General features: G+C 39.1%; 1 protein-coding gene across 2 annotated transcripts in view; it reads right to left on the minus strand.

The window, feature by feature from the left end:
- Positions 1–20,402, minus strand: part of RELN (reelin) — an 865,607-nt gene that overhangs the window by 503,668 nt on the left and 341,537 nt on the right. For both annotated transcript variants that reach the window (XM_073619618.1, XM_073619617.1), the window contains exons 4-8: positions 11,489–11,559; positions 6,723–6,755; positions 5,959–6,037; positions 1,070–1,166; positions 669–720 (exon numbers count right to left, since the gene is read on the minus strand). In XM_073619618.1, the coding sequence (XP_073475719.1) occupies positions 669–720; positions 1,070–1,166; positions 5,959–6,037; positions 6,723–6,755; positions 11,489–11,559 (332 nt within the window). The remainder of the gene's footprint in view (positions 1–668; positions 721–1,069; positions 1,167–5,958; positions 6,038–6,722; positions 6,756–11,488; positions 11,560–20,402) is intronic.

Genomic DNA, 20,402 nt, shown 5'->3' on the forward strand with positions numbered 1-20,402 from the left:
AAGTGTGTTCTGGGGGGGGGGGGGGGGGGGTGCAGTCCCCTTTTCAGAAAACAATATCTCAGCAGGGAGATCACTATATTAACATCAGATAGTTAGTACAGCAAGCTCCTCAGTTTATTTTCGTTCAGCCCGCTTGGTTGAACAAAAAACCCTGATAGTGTGTACTAGGCTTAAATGTTTATCCAGCTGTCTCAGACCACTTTAAAAGCACTCCTTTCTGAGTCCTGCTGTCCCTTTCTATTCATATTTATCAACTGATTCAACAGTCAAAATTACTGTTGTTGCAGTTAGCTACATCCCCCAACTTATTGTCTCAGAAGAAATGTAGTTGCCAGGCCCCATTGGGAGCTAAAGATTAAATAAGGCCACCCATGATAGTCAACATACTGCCTAGACTGCACAATGGAGTATTTGTATTGTAGGTTATAGCCTTAGCACAAGGTAGAAGTTCATCAAGGAATTTATCTATTCCAGATTCCATTTTGGTGTACACGTGGCTATGGGGCGACTGCTGTAATAAGACTCATTTTCCATTAGCAAGAAACCAGGGGCCAAAGGGAGGGTTGTAAATCCAACCGTTTCCACAGATGCAGATGCCTATTTTCTTGAAAGAGAGATTTGGGGAAAACATGCAAAACTATATATTGTATAATAGAAATTATACTTACCGATAGAAAACTGCAGAACTGAAGCTGTAGTGGTGTTAAGGCTGGTTGTTAACTAAACAAATAAAAAAAAGTTAGTTGTTGTTTGGTTGGTATAAAAAAAAAGTAAATTACAACACAAATTGGCTGGAATATCAGAAAAAAGGGTGTCTTGTGCCTAACACATTGGCTATCAAGAACTGTAGAAAAATTATATCAACCCAATAGATAACTATGGATATGGTAGTTACACCAGTGCATACATTTTTTTTTAAATCAGAACAAAACACCCTTGTAATGTTTCTATGACAAATCTTTTTATAATTGTATTTACTATTATCTGATCTTTACTTTGAAAGGAGGAATACATGGTTTGTTCCTGATTGGCACTGAACGTCAATTTATCCTATATGTAGAAGGCTTACCAGTTCTCTTGGTCCATAAGGGTCACAAAATGTAACAGCCCCTCCATGCATTATAACACCACATAGCTCTCCAACTTCACAGTTTCTGCATGGCATCCTGCATAACAAAATTTGTACACAGAATACAGTAAGTTTTAAAATGCATACGTAAAATAAATACATTTTATACCCAGATTATTTGTTTATGACCTAACATTTAATTTTTTAAATTTTTTTTAATTTTGCATGTGAACTACATAAGTGGAAACTCACCTTCAAATGTATTCCATGCGTTTATGACAAATGTATCAACATTAACTCAAGGGTGGGGGCATGAATAAGTCAGGTAAGTGGCACTACCTACTGACTTCTAAAATCTTTGTGGGGACTCCAGTGGTGGGATCTCTGTCATATTTCCTCTCTATGTTGCCACAATCATTGAAGCTTAAAATACATTAAAAATTTTAAATCCAGCGTGGAAAGCAGGGGTTTTTTAATGTCCAAATTAGGTAACTAAATAACTGGGATCTCATCACCAGAGTCCTCAGAAATATGAGAAACCATTAGGTGGTTTACCTCTCCAGCACCTAACAAAAACTGAAATCAGTTTTGGACTGACAAGACTTTGTTTATTTAAAATAAATAATTTATTTTTGTCATTTATAAAGAAAAGAGCTGGAGCTATATCCAATCAATAAATTATACATATAAAAATTGCACAATAATTATAGCATTCATAAATCCATTTTCTCATGTGACAAAAGTCCCATGTGCTAATGCTGTTCGAATTCAAATGTTCTTTGATTTCTCGTCAAATCAATTCTTCTTCAATTCTTTATATCGCACATTAGATGTGCCAACCCAAACTCCAATCCCACGTGACACCACAGGTGACACTAATGTATATAGTGATCACTCACCATATAACCATGACCTCTTATGAGAAATAAGCAGGTCCAAGTGTGCTTTTTACTGAGAAAACCTTCTCTCTTTTTCAGCCTCCACCATCCAGCAAGCCCCTGATACTATTCTCTTTCTCCTTTCAACAGCACCAAAAATAAAAATACTTAATTGTGTAGTGTTTATTAAATGTATAAAATTACATAACTATAAAAAAGTAGCCCATTCACAGTAAAAAGTTTCTGAATCGGCACTCAAAATAACCAGCCGTTACTGTAAGCAAGAACGCTGTTGCTCTGTTGTCTCCTACAGCCAGATAAGAAAGAAGGATTCTGGCATTCCAAATGGTGTAGTGTCCTTAGTAAAAAAAACATGTGTGTTAGCTGAAATAGCAATTTTAAATAGTTCATTGCTGGTAACTGGTATTCGCAATGAAGGAGGCAGACATCCTCAGGGGGTGTCCATGACCTCTGTAGACAAGTCAATCGCAGAGGGGGGTGTGGGGTTACCAACTGGATATGTAAAGAGATTCTGAAAAGGCTGTGCAAATAAAAACTTACACTGTCCAAACAGGTGTGGATGCCCATAAAGATCATTCCTAAAGTGATCCGATGGCACTCTGCGGGTTCCGCTGCTGGTCCCCCAGCTGCTGGGAATGTAGATCTTCTTACTGGTTGTGTTGTGTGTCCCAGGAAGCAGGAAGCTCCACGCTGACCAGCCTGGAATGCAGAAGCTAAAGTGACATCACCGGAACAGGGTGGGCATCAGAGCTGAGGCCTGTCATTCTGAAAACAACATAGGCTACGCGCTCGGAGCTCACAGCTCCTTCTACTGGCCAATATAATGGCATCGGATCGCTCTAGGACTGATCATCTTTTTGGGCATCCACACCTGTTTGGACAGTGTAAGTTTTTATATGGACATTAAAAAACAACCTTTTCAGAATCTTTTTACATATCCAGTTGGCGCCTCCGCCCTTCCCTCTCTGCTACTGACTTGTCTCCTGGAGCCAACACGTCTAGTTACCGGATATGACATAATCAGAAGTGACAAGCCTGAAGCCCTGCCTCTATATGTGTTTCATCAATTGACATCTTCAGGTAACTCAGTGAAAGTCATAGAAAGCTGTTACTTTTTTTTCCTCAGGTTTAGATTGAACTTGTCTCAGGCCTTTTTTATTAATTCCCCCATGTATGTAGAAATGCTGTGCCCTTCTTCGAATCCAGGACTTATCTGTGCTCATAATTTTGCATAATGTGTGTATATTTTGCACCACTGAATGATAGGGCTCTTGAAAAATTCAGCGGAAGGCTGCATTAATGTGTAAAGGTATTCCTTCTGTCTAGTACCACACAACACAAGCTTCATTTCTACAAACAGGTAATTGTTAAAAAGAAGTTTTCAGGTCTGGTTGAAAAAAAGACACAAGTCCATCCAGTTCAACCAATAGAAGGGGGAAAAAAAGTTTGTATTGCATGATGATCAGGGGGAGGGAGGAACAGGGGAATGCATTTTATTAATACATTACACTCAGGTTTAAAAATGTAATTTAACCGGTATATAACTGGATTACATATTTTTGTCTGAAGTTACATTTTCTACTGTTACCAGTAACAATAACATTATATAAATGGATATAAATTAAAAAATAGTCTTCATTTTTTGGTATCATGCTTGCCCTGTCTTTATATACAATGTATATGAATGCCATGTTTGGTTTGGATGATGCTCACATGCATTAAATCACAAAGTAATGATTCTTCATAATTAGCCACACATAGTTCCAGCAGTTCATTCAATAGCAACTCCATAGTACCGGAAATAATCCCTCCAGCTTTCACTTTGTGTTTGATTCTGAAAATCATTGCATCTATTAACACCCATGTTTATCTGTTTTATGTATGAAAAGTGACATAATCACCATTCTTTATAGGATGATGGCTGTAGAATATGTTTAATTCAACAGTTAATAGAAAGGAAGCATCTGCTACATCTCACATATCTTTCACAGTTTCATGTTTGATTTCTACTTCCAAGTGTTACTAGTACAGCATAGGGAACAAAGTATGTGATAATTAAAAAGTAACATTCTGAAAAAAAAAAATACTGTACCAGAAAACAGACCTGTTAATTAAAACATTTATAGATATATTGTAAACGCTATAACTTTTGCGCAAACCAATCAATATACGCTTATTGCAATTTTGTTTACCAAAAATATGTTGAAGAATACATATTGGCCTAAACTAATGAAAAAAAAAATGTTTATATATTTTTTTGGGGATATTTATTATAGCAAAAGTAAAAAATATTGCTTTTTTTCTCAAAATTGTCGTTTTTTTTGTTTATAGCGCAAAAAATAAAAATCGCAGAGGTGATCAAACACCACCAAAAGAAAGCTCTATCGTGGGAAAAAAAGGGCCTCAATTTTGTTTGGATACAGCATCACACGACCGCGCAATTGTCAGTTAAAGCAACGCTGTGTCGTATCACAAAAAATGGCCTGGTCATTAAGGGGTAAATCCTTCCAGGGCTGAAGTGGTTAAGGAGGTTTTCTGGAAAGGTCTCAAGCTAGAGGCACTCTACACCTTTAGGTAGGCTCAGCACTCTTACATGATTCCTCCAGAGGTAGTTTTCAGCATCCTCTGTCCTTTTGAGAGTTGCTTTGCAGTCTGCTGCTGTTCCTCTAGTAGGCTGGCATGGGAGGCATTGGAATCCACTAACATTGTCATCTGCCTCAGTCAATATCTCAAAATTCATGGTGGATCATATTGCACACCATTGCAAGATGATGTACACATCCCATCCATGAGGATTTGCAGTGCTCAATGGCTTGCAAGTTGGCAGATGTGTTGATTTTTTCCGATGCACAGGTAGGACCTGAACGGGCAGGCTCAGGTAATGAAGCTGGGTCTGACATTATCAGGTTAGTTTGCATGCAATTGCTTCAGAATTTTTTTTTTCTCACAGGGTGATGGAGGGTTCGGGTCAACCAATGAATAATAAGCATGATATCATGCCAATGAATCATGACAATCATGACAATCATGACAATGGAATAAACCTTTTTTTTTATAATATTCTGTATTGGTCTTCCAGATATGGCCAATGAATGTATTCACCAGATTTTATTGAAAACACATATATCTACCTATAATTAGTTTTGTTAACCAAGCTCTTTATTTTATTTTTATAAGTATATCATAACTGTATCTATGACATTCCAGATCAGAAGCTGAAAAGTGACCCCTAGTATTAAAAAGACAACCAAGCTCTTTCTATCTACAACATATTTAAAGCGGATCTTCACTGCATCTGAGCACCACAAACCAAAAACACTATTTAATTAACTTTTAATATTCAAAGCAAACAGCCCCATCAATCCATGTCTCTAAGCTTTATTTTGTTGAGAAATCACTTTGAAAAACACCCCCTAGCATTTCTGGCTGTGGCCATGTTAAGTAGGGGCAAATAATTTATGTAGTTTTCATGTAGTTTCTGGAATTCACCTGCCCTAAGTTCAAGCATGCATGCAGGAGAGAGCGTGTTTAACTGAGAAAACCCGTCCTCCTCTCCTCCCCTCATGAAGACTCCGGGCATGTATGACATAATTTACCTAGGCAAAAAAACAGGAAGTGACTGAAAAATGTAAAAGAAAAAAAAAAAAAAAGGAAAAAAAGTTTACAACAACAAGTTAATATGTTATACTTTCCTATCTATCAACTAACGCTAGCACCATGAGGATTAAATGAAATCAATGTTGATTGGGAGAGTGAAGTTCCACTTTAATTATTATAAAGCAAATCATACAAAAAAAATTTTAAACATTGAAATACAGCATTTACAATAATTTTAAAATGATTCTTGCCCATATTTAAATTTGGAACAGTCCAATTTCAAAATAAAACTTGATAGCATTAAGATTATAAAGCAGGTTTATTTACAATCCCAAATTTTCTATGTCTCTGGAACACAACTATTTATAACTACAAATTCAGTATAGCACATACCAAATATTTGGATTTAATTCCTGCTGCTTGTAAGAATCAAAATCATCTCGTAAAATAATGCCTTCACTATGGATTTCAGCTGTAAAAAAAAAATGATTCAGAATATTATAAATAATAACAAAATATACAGTAATACAGGTCAGGGACAATGTATTGTGCTATTAATTTCAGAAATGTGACAAATAATATTTTAATATGCTTCCAACATGTTAAAAATCCAGTCACTACAGTTTCTTCATTTATTATTTATTTCGAAATCTAACAATATGACATGCCAATTTACATACCACCCACTGCATTAAAGGAAAACATATAGATAATAATTCTAAAAAATTAACAATAGACTATTCTACTGCCAAGCAAAGTAGAAAAGTCCATAAGCAACTGGTAGCTGATTAAAAGAAAATATCAGAAAAGAGATGATGAAAGCAGTTTTTCAGTATGATTATTGGGTTAAAATGTAGTGTTTAAAACACCAAGTCAGATTCAACTTATTAGCCTGATGCTTCCAAGAATAAACCATACAAGGCGAATTGCTACTTTGGCAAGGCATCAACATTTTGCATCACAGTAAATATGCCTGCTGTTTACTGTGTCATAAATCAATATTGTGCCAAAGCAAAACACAGAAAAGTGATTGAAAATGTCAGGCGCTTCTACTGATTGCTGGAGGGGAGCAAAAACAAAATTATTTGATATTTATACAGATGCATTATGAAGTGTATGTAGCATGCTTCATAGGATAAAAGTGAGTTATGACTCACCCAAATTTGGACGCAAAGGTGCTTCTGTTGGAGCTTAAAGGAAAAAAAAAAAAACATTTTAATTACATTTTTATAGAATTCCACCAAAATATTTCATGTTAATCAGGAGGAGGAAATGGAGATTGCTCTGGTGCTGCAACTAATTTTGTATAGAAAATATAAACTATTGTCTAGTCTGTTTGGTCAGTGGGAAAAGGCTAGATATTATGTTATGAAGGCTTGCTGTTTTGTATAACCTCTGATTATAAGAATGCCCAAACTACAGTTTTGTTAATGGGTCAGCCATCCAGAACTGAGAATCCAGTTTTTTATAGTTAATGAAGAGTTAATTCCCCTGAAAGTTTCTGTCAAAGACTCTGTTGGTGAGATATCTGTGTTTATGTACCCAAGTCTGCATACCTGCTGTGGACATTAGGAGGGTTTCCTGCTCTCCCCGTTGGAATAATGTATTTATTACTTCTAACTGGACAGACACAGAGTTAGAAACTATTGCGGGGGATCTTGCTTTTGGACTATTCAAGACACATAAAAAGACAAGGGCTGCCTCAGCCTAGTAAGGCTGAACTTTGGACAAAACTTTTTTTTTCTGCCATCTGTGTCCCATTGCAAAAATTTCCTTTCACTTCCTGTCCCACAGCCAAACAGGAAGTGAGAAGAAATCCCTGCAAATTAAAGGAATTCATTGGGGTCCCCAGGTCACCATAACTAGTGCCTCCAAGATGTCCCCTCTATTACTTTTTTGGGGACAACCAAAAATTTGAGATTTCCTTTTACTTTCACTTTCAATTTTAATTGTAAACAGGACAAATAGGCAGGGTGAATCTCCACAATGGGGGCACAGAAAGCAATATAAACTGACAGGGGTTCAAATCCATCTCCAGTCTATCCAAAACTAAAAAAAAAAAGTTTTGAATTTAGTAATACTTTAAGTTTCACCAATACTTAAACTATCACTTGTGGATGACCCTTAAAAAATATATAAGACTTGTTGCTATTTAGACCAATGATGCAGTGTCTTACATTTAAACCGACATGCTAGCCTGCTGAATGGCCACCTTTCTCATTCTAGTATTCATTTTCTGCAGAAGGCTGCCTCACTAGCTAAATTCAACATCACACATAACTTACCTTTTAAATGGCTCTAAATCTAAGCCTGCAAAAAGTCAAGCCAACAGGCTTAAGTCATTAAATGGGCTAAATTACCACCATGGAAGGGATTGATTAGGGGTGGATGGCGCTACCTTATCTGGGTATCTTGACTTATAATTTAATGAACCTCAAAAGGAACCAGGTACTAGTATAATAATAATAAATGCACCCCTTTATCCCTCATTAGGTAGTGGATCTAGATGTCCCCCGTTACCTGAGTGGACTGTGCTAGCAAATCAGTCTCATACCTATATACAGGTGTACACCATGTGATTAATCAACACAAATTAATTAAGTGACAATTGATAAAAAAATCACTAGTGGCAACCAAACAAACCAAAAATAAAGTAAAAGTTAAATAAAATACCACGGTAAGAACTTATATTAATCCCCAAATGTGTCCAAATGTGCTTATAAGCAAAAATGTGAATATGAATAGTCCCAACATTAGACATATAGTGCAGGATTGCTCATTAGATAATATAGAACTGATGGAAAAATAATGGAAATTAGTGAACAACTTAGTGGAAAAAAAATTTTTTGATAAAAAAAAATATATAGTGTAAAAAGTGAAATAGAGTCCAATAGCAGGAAGTGAAAACGTCTGTAATCGGTGACTTTCGTGAAACCAGCTGATCAAATCCAGTGACTTGCGGTGCTCCCCCTCAAAGATCCCCACTCACCAGCTCCCTGCAGGGGTAGTAGGCATGTAATAGTAGGCAGCAATAAGATGTATATGGGTCATCAGGGTCCACCGCTCCAGCTGTAAGGTATCCTTCAGTGTATCCTTTTTGCTCTCCACACAGAAGTTGTCTGAGTATCCCAGGCCAAGTGATACTCAGACAACTTCTGTGTGGAGAGCAAAAAGGATACACTGAAGGATACCTTACAGCTGGAGCGGTGGACCCTGATGACCCATATACATCTTATTGCTGCCTACTATTACATGCCTACTACCCCTGCAGGGGTGCAGGGAGCTGGTGAGTGGGGATCTTTGAGGGGGAGCACCGCAAGTCACTGGATTTGATCAGCTGGTTTCACGAAAGTCACCGATTACAGACGTTTTCACTTCCTGCTATTGGACTCTATTTCACTTTTTACACTATATATTTTTTTTATCAAAAAAATTTTTTTCCACTAAGTTGTTCACTAATTTCCATTATTTTTCCATCAGTTCTATATTATCTAATGAGCAATCCTGCACTATATGTCTAATGTTGGGACTATTCATATTCACATTTTTGCTTATAAGCACATTTGGACACATTTGGGGATTAATATAAGTTCTTACCGTGGTATTTTATTTAACTTTTACTTTATTTTTGGTTTGTTTGGTTGCCACTAGTGATTTTTTTATCAATTGTCACTTAATTAATTTGTGCTGATTAATCACATGGTGTACACCTGTATATAGGTATGAGACTGATTTGCTAGCACAGTCCACTCAGGTAACGGGGGACATCTAGATCCACTACCTAATGAGGGATAAAGGGGTGCATTTATTATTATTATACTAGTACCTGGTTCCTTTTGAGGTTCATTAAATTATAAGTCAAGATACCCAGATAAGGTAGCGCCATCCACCCCTAATCAATCCCTTCCACTATTCAACTCACCCCTTCGGGGGTAAGTGCAAGGGGAGGCTGCAAGCCTCTAGGTCCGTGAGCGCGGAAACCCTTTCCTTATTTTTAAATTACCACCATGTCTGAGACTATTGCACTTTACCCACAAACACTATTATAAAGTAGGAGGTTGTACAGCAGAAGATCAAATAACATGAGTCTACAGTTCTACCCAAATGTCCTGTGATGAGTCTTATGAAACTTGTTGCACTGGATTTTATATAACACTCATTAAGGTAAAACACTCTTGCAGTCTTTCCTGGATAGCTTCTGCAGTTTACTGGCAGAATTTGCTGTTGTTTTGAGCTACACTTTATGCGGTATTCCCAACTATTATAAACTTGTGAACTTTAGTTTAGTGTGTATAAAGACCTTTATGCAACAAAATTATTCCTGTTATCGACAATCAAGTCTACTAAGTCCATACTTAGTAGACTTATTTTACTGCAATGTCAGTATGTTTTATTTAAACCTGTTCTTTTTTTGAAATGTGTGCGCTTACCCTGGAGGGCGTCAGACAGATCAGACTTTCTGCTATGGCAGCTTTTAAAAAGTGGCAAGCAGCGTTTAGACCAAGATGAAAACACTTGCTCAGGTAAAAATAGGCTTCAGAGATATCTAATGTTATTCTTTACATCTATCAAAGAAGTGATTAAACAGCTGCCGAAAAACAGTTCCGATGTTACACAGAACATTTCCAGCAGTTTTTCATGGCAATAAAAAATGTTATGAAGTACTAAAGACCTTCTTTATGTAACTATCTTTCTATTTAATAAAAATCTCCCATGTGCAACCACACTGCCAGGCCAAGAGACTGCTGATTGCATGCTTAGGGTAAATGTCATCTGAGGGCATTGCCAAATACGGCTACACAATACTTGCTTTATGTGAATCAGCTTGTTTTTTTCTTTTCATTTTCCAGTTTTATCTACATATGAACATTTTGAAGGGATTCATCACACTCCAAAAGAAAAGTTTTAAATGTCACAGATTCTGAAACTGCAGTAGAAGCCAACCAGGCTTCACCTTTTATTTTGAGAAAATATTAAACATGAATTCTGATTTGTCACTATAGGGAAGACCTCCAATTGGGCTCAGATTCTTTTCTTCTATTTATTGAATCTGCCACAAATTAAGATCATTTCTAAGATTATTGACCATTTATTTTTATTTTTTTTCAGCTGTCCCTGACTTCCATCGTTATCAGTGCTATGTCTGCCACATGAGATGAGATGTCAGCATGCTAGTCTTAAACAATATCACAGAATGTGATCAGCATGCAGGGCAAAAAATAGCATATCATTAACAGAAGATAACACCTTTAAAAACTGTCATATAACAACATAAGTCAATTCAGAAGTCAATTAGTGGTCTCTGATGCCCAGCAGAAATAATATTAACAGCTCTTTATGCTCTAGTAGGACAATTATTTGCAGACATTGGAACAAACTCTTGCTTTAAAGGGTTCAGCCAATGTCTTGGTCTATGGCACAGAGTCTGGAACATACTTAGGTTCTTAAGCATTCAGGGAATAAGAGTAGTGCCAGAGCTCGCAATTAGAAGATAATATTAAACTGTATGTAATCACTAATTTATATGACATGTTAATACTTCATATGTTCACTGGTAATGCCTTGTTTTGCTATTACAAATTAATGGCAAGTAATTGCATTATGAACAAGGCCAATTCCCCAAACCCTGGCATGGAATGATGGCTGCTTGATATTCTACTTTGATATGTATTTCAGGCCTTTTTTTCCTTGACATGTTTGTGTCTTCCATTAGCCTTAAAGCTGAAGTCCCTTGGTCCCTCATTAGTAAAGATAAAAGGTAACAGATCCAATGACTGTGAGAGGACAAGTGCCTTAAGCGTATATATAAAGCTACAGTCTTCTTTGATCAATAAAATAATCCCCTACAATGAATATCAGAGATATGAAAAATACTGCATGAAAACAACATATCCATAAAATTTTAATGTTCATCATCCCTTACCTCCTTGCTCACACAGCTGTTGGGCGAGGGCATCTTTGAATATAACCTGGCCTCTATGTGTAGCAGTAGCCCTGTAGGCAAATATTACATACATTTGGTAAAAAGACAAAAAAAGTGTATATATATATATATATATATATATATATATATATATATATATATATATATATATATATACACACACACACAGTATATGTATATGCACACTGTATATAACATTTTCAATGCATTCATTTAATGTGACAGTTAATGACCCTTCAGAATCATCTTTTTCCATTTATACCACTAGTAGTGTTAAATCTGATTGTTTGCTAGATTACTATACATGACAAGTTGTCTTTCTAATAAATGCACCCAAATATGTAGTCAATGTGCACCATGATCCTATGCAGATGCCACTGAAAATACTTCATCAGAATCAGGTTATTTCAAGTTTACATGTTACCGAAAATGTATTTCTGTAATTCAACATTACAAAGCAATTGGCAGTTATCTGTGTCTTGATTCTGAATCTCTTTATATTTTTTGTTAATATATGTATTCATGCTACCACACACGTCAATATGATAGTGACATAACCCTCTATCAGAAACAATTTACTGTTGATGTATTCATTCGTGCTATAAATGTTGAATAGTATACAAGTGTTATTTAAAATATGTACCTATACTACTGAAAGTTTTGATTTTACCACTTGGCATCCGCGCTATAGCCAAATGACGGCCACAGCGTGGACCTGAATTTCCGGGAGGCCGTCATATGACGTCCTCTCCTTTGCACGCTCCCCGCGCGCCCCATGCCGGGTGGACACGGTGCGCACTGTGATCACCGAGTCACTGTGACTCGGGAGATCACAGATCCGAGTAAGGGGCCAATCCCGGCTCCCTACCACGTGATCAGCTGTCAGCCAATGACAGCTGACCACTTGATGTAAACAAAAGCTCAGTAATCATCTCCTCACGCTGACAGCGTGAGGAGAAAAAACAGCAGATCACTGGCTTATGTACAAGGGACATCGGTCCCGAAGAGGAAGGAGGCACATCTACCTCATCTGTGCCCACAATTACCGCCTGCCAGTGCCACCTGCCAGTGCCCAGAGTGCCCACCAGTGCCACCTATCAATGCCCATGAGTGCCACTTATCAATGCCCACAAGTGCCACCTATCAATGCCCACCAGTGGTGTCAATCAGTGCCTCATCAGTGCTACCTAGCAGTGCTGCCAATCAGTGTAACCTACCAGTGCCGATCAGTGCCCATTATTGTCACCCATCAGTGCCTATCACTGCCACCTATCAGTGTACATCACTGCCACCTATCAGTGCACATCACTGCCAGCTATCAGTGCCACCTATCAGTGCCACCTATTAGTGCCACCTATCAATGCCCTTCAGTGCCACCCATCAGTGCCACCTCTCAGTGTCACCTCTCAGTGCACACCAGTGCCGCCTATCGGTGCCCACCAGTGCCACCGATCAGTGCCCACCAGTGCCGCCTTATTGGTGCCCACCAATGCTGCCTTAACGGTGCCCATCAATGCAGCCCATCGGTGCCCATCAGTGCAGCCTATCGGTGCTCATCAGTGCAGCCTCATCAGCGTACATCAATAAAGGAGAAAAGTTACCTGTTTGCAAAATTTTATAACAAAATATAAAAAAATATACATTTTTTTAAATTCTGTCTTTTTAAATTTTTTTAACAAAAAATAAAAACCGCAGAGGTGATTAAATACCACCAAAAGAAAGCTCTGTGTGTGAGAAAAAAATGATAAAAATTTAATTTGGGTACAGTGTTGTATGACCGCACAATTGTCATTCAAAGTGCATCAGCGCTGAAAGCTGGTCTGGACTGGGGGGGGTTTAAGTGCCCGGTAAGCAAGTGGTTAAATATGTATATACTAGCAAAAAGCCATTATACCATTCAGTTAACCCCGGCCATGTAAAGATTAAATACTATTTAGAGCAAGAAATGTGTTCCACTTAAAAAAAAAAAGAAAAAGAAGGGCTGCCTAAAAGGCCATTGAAACAATTACATAAAATGAATGCCTGCAAGCAAAAGAGACATGGAAATGATGTTCATCACACATGTGACACTACAAACCCTATACAAATTGTATGCATTCAGATATTGATTCACCATACTATTACCCAGTAATGGTACCTGTAGTATAGGTTAGGGCTGTTCCCTGTTGAGGACCTGTATTTTGCCCAACTGCATTTAGACTTTTGGTATTCAAAACTATGGTTAACCCTAAAGGTAAGCCTATCTCTAACTCTAATGCCCCGTACACACGGTCGGACATTGATCGGACATTCCGACAACAAAATCCTAGGATGTTGGCTCAAACTTGTCTTGCATACACACGGTCACACAAAGTTGTCGGAAAATCCGATCATTCTGAACGCGGTGACGTAAAACACGTACGTCGGGACTATAAACGGGGCAGTAGCCAATAGCTTTCATCTCTTTATTTATTCTGAGCATGCGTGGCACTTTGTGCGTCGGATTTGTGTACACACGATCGGAAATTCCGACAACGGATTTTGTCGTCGGAAAATTTTATAGCCTGCTCTCAAACTTTGTGTGTCGGAAAATCCAATGGAAAATGTGTGATGGAGCCTACACACGGTCGGAATTTCCGACAACAAGGTCCTATCACACATTTTCCGTCGGAAAATCCGACCGTGTGTACGGGGCATTACAGTAAGTGTAATTCTTTGTAAAATAAAAGTCAAGTGAATGTGATTTGATTACTAAGCTTCACCAATTGTCATCCAACAGTACAGTGACAGGCAATCCTCTGCAGAATGTACAGCTCCGTTTACATTTCCAGCACAGTGCCAGTGATGTCAACCTGCACTGGCCAATCAAGACAGCCAAAGGCTGGTACCCATAAGAAGCCAGGGTGGAGATGCCAGCACTGGTAAGGGACCATTGAAGCATAGGTGAGTATTCTTGCCTTTAGTTCCACCTTTATGCAGCTTTGTATTCAATAATACATCATTACATGTATTTCTTTTAATGCAAACAGTATAAGCACCTGGGGGAGGGACAAGACCAGTAAATGTTACTTAAAATTAGGTCTTCTGCCCTGCCAGATAGGGCTTAGGACCAAGGGATCATTTTAAGAGAAAACATGGGTCTGCAAAGACATGCAAAACAACTGGAAAAAAGGTAGAAGACCAATGTCCTTCTGAAAAATTAACAGCCACAGTCCTTGAGCCTGTGGCCTTGATTTTTGACATTGCCAATAAACCCGGTCCCAGGCACTCCTTTATTCTCCAGAGAACAGATCCGGTTGCCATAACAGCTAAAGAATTCATGTTCCATAGTGTCCTTGGAGGAGGGGGCTTTGGAGAAGTCAGTTTGGCAATGGATTATGTGCAAGGGGAAAAGGTGGCCATAAATATATCAATATGACAGGATTTAAACTTTTTATGATTGAACACAGGGTCCTGTCACTGTCAAATTAATGATCTTTACTCATTAATGGTTATGGGGCATTCCAGACACACAGCTATGTTTGTTAGGTCATGAAGCTGGTCAAATGTGGAGCTTCAGCTGTTTTTTGAGAACAGATATCTGTAACCTGAGGTTATAAGACATATCACTGAATATATTATTATTTTTTTTATTATACAGGTTTTATATAGCACCAACAGTTTGCGCAGCGCTTCACAACATGAGGGCAGACATTACAGTTACATTACAATTTGATACAAGAGGAATATATATGGCCTGATATATATTTCTTACATTGGAAAGGAATCGTCATAGAGACCTAATGCTTGAGAATGTTTTATTGAACAATGATGGCCATGTCAAAATCTCAAATTTTGGCCTTGATGTGGAAAATGTTTTCAGAAAAGCAAAAAAGTATGGAAAAAATTAGACAATGGAATATGTGGTCCCTGAGATCCTAAGAGGTTTGCCCTATAGTAGGAGCACAGACTGGTTTTCATTGGGTGTAATGTTCTATAAGTTGATCACCAAAATTAAGCCTCTTTGGGAGAAAAAGTACAGTAGGAGAAATTATCAGGAAGACCCTTACCACAGAGCCAAGTTACAGGTTTCTTGACCAAGATGAGTTCAATATTTTTAAAGGAATGTCGTGCAAGGGCCCATCCACTTAGGGGTTCACGGAGACATAAGGGGGTCACCTATTTTTTGCACTCTCAGTGGATGGAACTGAAGACTGGCCACCTTCCCTTCCCTTTAAAACTCCTAGAACTTCATGAAGTCACCAAATGATCATTTGCATGTAAGGATGGATGTACCCACTGGTGCAGCCCAATGGAAGCCTCCCCTTAAAAAGAAGTCTATTTTAAAGAAATATTGCTTCCTCTGTCAGGCCTGGGCTGCCCATTGCTACATCTCCCCATGTAGAAAGGATGATCACAATGTAAGTCAATGATACAATAAAAAAAATTATATTAAGTCTCATTCACATGGCCACCTGGAGCCATGCACCACCCAGATCAGTGTATTTTTGAGGCATATATGGCCAGGTGTTTGTGATCAGCTGCCCCCACTCATCCTGTACAAATCAAGACAGGCTCTGTAACTGCTTTAATGTAATAACACATGGAACAATTACCTGTAGTAAGTGACAGATGATCAGCCCTGGACACAAAGGGCCTGCATATTGAACTGCACATCTGTCCCTAACTGCATATAATTGCTTCTTGTGAGACTATATGTGAACAGCCCTGGAAAGTGTTGGCCAGTCATTGATTTGTACAGACTAAACTGCCTTTACTGATTGCAAACATCTGGCTGTACCTACCACACCTACAGTTAGGTCCATATATATTTGGACACAGGCACAATTTCATTTTTTTCAGGTATTTACCAAAACATATTCAAGCTATAGTTATAATTATAGTTTTATAGTTATATAATGAGCTGGAAGTACACACTCTCAGGTTTAATTTGAGGGTATCTACATCCAAATCAGAGGAAGGGTTTAGGAATTACAGCTCTTAAGAATAGCCATGCCCCCTTTTTAAGGGACCAAAAGTATTCGGACACTTGAATAAAAAGCTGTTTCATGGCCAGGTATGGGCTACTCCTTTGTTATTTCTTCATTAATTAAGCAGGTAAAAGGTCTGGAGTTGATTCTAAGTGTGGTATTTGCATTTGCAATCTACTGCTGTGAACCTACATCATGCGTTTAAATGAGCTGACCATGTAAGTGAAACAGGCCATTGTAAGGCTTCAAAAACTAAAGAAATCGTTCAGAGAGATAGCAGTAACATTAGGAGTGGCCAAATCAACAGTTTGGTACAATCTGAGGAAAGAAGAACGCACTGGTGAGCTCAGCAACATAAAAAGGCCTGGACAGCCCAGAAGACAACACTGGTGAATGATCGCAGGATCCTCTCTATGGTAAAGAAAAACCCATTCATAACATCCAGACAAGTGAAAGACACTCTCCAGGAGGTGGGGGTATAATTGTCAAAGTCTACAATCAAGAGAAAACTTCACAAGAGCAAATACGAGGGGTTCACCACAATGTGAAAACCATTCATAAGCCTGAAGAATAGAACAGATATAAAAAGATCTAAATAAGCCAGGCCAGTTCTGGAAAAGCATTTTTTGGACGGATGAAATTAAGATTAATCTGTACCAGAATTACGGGAAGAAAAAAGCATGGAGAAGGCTTGGAACAGCTCACGATCCTAAGCACACAACGTCATCTGTAAAACATGAATAAGGCAGTGTGATGGCATGGGCATGCATGGCTTCCAGTGGCACAGGGTCACTGGTGTATATTGATGACGTGACAGAAGACAGAAGCAGCTGGATGAATTTTGCAATGTTTAGAGATATACAGTCAGCCCAGATTCAGCCAAATGCAGCAAAGTTGATTGAACGGCACTTCACAGTACAGATGGACAATGATCCAAAAGACACAGGAAAAGCAACCCAGGAGCTTTTGAAGGAAAAGAAGTGGAAGAAGTGAAATATACTGCAATAGCTGAGTCAATCGCCTGATCTCAACCCAATTGAGCGTGCATTTCATCACTTGCTGAAGGCAAAATTAAAGGCAGAAAGACCCACAAAGAACAACTGAAGACAGGTGCAGTTAGAGCCTGGCAAAGCATCAGAGAAGAGGAAACCCAGTCTTTGGTAATGTCCATGGGTTCCAGACTTCAGGCAGTCAGTGCAAGTAAAGGATTCTTAACAAAATATAAAAATGAACATTTTATTTATGATTATATAAATTTGTCCAATTACATTTGAGCCCCTGAAAATGGGGGGACTGTGTATAAAAATGGTTGCAGTTCCTAAAATTTATACTTGACATTTATGTTCAACCCCTTGAATTAAAGCTGAAAGTCTGCACTTCACATTCATTTGGATTGTTTCATTTTAATTTTATTCTGGTGCCATACAGAGCCAATAGTATGAGAATAGTGCCTGTGTCCAAATATATATGGACCTAACTGTATATGCTGATCTGTCCTGTACATGACTCTGGACAGTCGCATGCAGGAGGCCTTATAGAGTATTTGTTTGAGCCAAGTCTCTAGAAACAGTGCTGGAATATTCAAACTGCGTTGCTAAACAATGTTATACATAAACTAAAGTGTTAATTCCATAAAAGCAGATTAGCAGACAAAAGGCTCCTGTCACTGATATTGCTCCTTACATCAAATGCTTACTTGAATAAAGTCATCCAGCACACTAAAAAGGAAGGAACCGTACCTCGAATATCCAAAGTTTCCTCCACAGAATAATAGCAAATCCTCTCTGCCCCTTTGACAGTGCAGTCACCACTGCATTAACTCCTGCTGGAATTCAGTGCCTCCACTCCTGGATGACACCAGACACCACTCACTAGTTGTATATCCTCTTAGCCTTACTCTGGCACCAATCGATGGATCCTTCTCCTGAATGTTGTTAGAGAATCCTCACTCTGTTAGATAATGTAGCCCCTCCCCTAGCCACCACACCTGACCCTCATCCCCTTCCCTAACCACTGTATCTGACCCTCATCCCCACCTCTCCCCTAACCATCGTTCCTGACCTCCATCTCCACCCCCTTGCCTGGCTACTGTGCCTGATTTTTACACTCTTCCCCTCAAATATAAGTGGGGATAGGGTGGGGATAAGGGCAAGGCACAGTAGATGAGGGAGGGGATGAGAATGTGGGTCAAGTGCATTGGTTAGGGGAAGAGGTGGAGTTAAATTCAGGCATAGTGGTTAGGGGTGGGGATTGTCCCCCATGTCCTCCCTTAACCATCAGATATGACCCCTCCCTAACCACTATGCCTGAACCCCATCCCCACCCCCTCCCCTAACCACTGCACCTGACCTTTATCCCTACCCCCTCTTCTAACCACCTAATCTGACTCCATTCTTAACCCCTACCCTAACCACTGCATCTGACCCCTATTGTGGATCTGTTCTTGAGCCAAAGAACTCTAGTTGGCCTAGAAATTCTACTACTAACCCTAATGGTAACCGAAACCCTAACATTAAAGTGACTGTGAAGTTTACTTTTCTTTTTAATTAAAATAATAAACATGTTATACTTATCTGCTCTGTGCTATGTTATTGCCCAGAGGGGACCCCGATTCTCCACTGCTGAGGTCCTCCACTGACATCTTGGCTTCTCCTTTTCTCAATGTCCCGAGCCAGGCTGTTTGAGTCTATTGACACGCACAGCGTGGCTTAGGCCTGCCCCCCCGCTCATACACATTTGATTGACAGCCGTAGGAGCCATTATCTCCCACTGCTACCTCTGTGAGCAGAAAGAGAGGAGAGAGGAGGTACATTTTTTAGCTTAATGCAGGGATTACAATAAGGTAAAAAATGTTCAGTATTTAGCCCTAACCCTAAGGTAACCTTAACCCTAAGATAACCCTAAGCTTAAGGTAACCCTAACCCTAAGATAACACCAACTCTGAGGTAACACACTTATCCTAAATTAATTGTAACCCTAAGACAACTGTAAACCTATGTTTATAAACAAAGCCATGTGATTGCCATGCTTCACAAAGCCAAGGGGGTCAACTGGGTTGGGGGGCTGTGTGCGAGCATTGTCTCCCCCCCCCACTAATCAACCCAAATGTTATATTTTTATAGTCTTAATAAGTTCCTTAAATGCTCACATATTTATCCATGAATGATATGAAGGCGGAGGGCACATGCATAGAATCGCAATATTGTTTTGAATACAAATGTTTCTCCTTTACACTTGAATACAAATTGCAGCTCTGTCATGTGACTTACAACCTAGGCATTCTTAATGGTCTGTCTTACCTTAAGGCTACTTTCACACTGAGGCGCTTTACAGGCGCTACAGCACTAAAAATAGCACCTGCATAGCGACTGTAAAGAGCCTATCCTGTCTCGGTGCGCTTGCAGGACGGTAAAAAAAGTTCTGCAAGCAGCATCTTTGCAGTGCTGTAGGAGCGGTGTATACACCGCTCCTAAAGCCCCCCTGCCCATTGAAATCAATGGGGCAGCGTCGCCAAACCCGTTTTTTGGCCACTAGCGGGGGTTAAAACCACCCCGCTAGCGGCCGAATAGTGCCGCTAAAACGACGGTAAAGTGTCGCCAAGTGAGTCTGTTTTTAATCAGACACACCAGGCAGACAGATGTGAGGGTTGACAAGGGGTAGAACTATTCCACAGCACTAATAAAAAGGAGGCAAAGTCTGCATATCTAATGAACATGTGTTGCTGCATCTAGGTTGTACAGGATGTCAAAAGTGGGTCCTGGATGGGTGTTATGTTTCACCCATATTTGGGTTGTGGCCCAATTAAGGGGGATGGTTTTTGATGTACTGAGGGGTCCTCATCTGTGCAGGGTGAGAGGTTCTGGGACAGTGCAATCATAAAGGAGAGGACTGACTTAAAGTTCTCTCTGCAATAATAATTTCCTACTTGGAATCCAGAATTTTGA

The sequence above is a fragment of the Aquarana catesbeiana genome, linkage group LG03, assembly GCF_042186555.1.
Source record: "Aquarana catesbeiana isolate 2022-GZ linkage group LG03, ASM4218655v1, whole genome shotgun sequence".
In the NCBI taxonomy this organism is placed as follows: domain Eukaryota; kingdom Metazoa; phylum Chordata; class Amphibia; order Anura; family Ranidae; genus Aquarana; species Aquarana catesbeiana.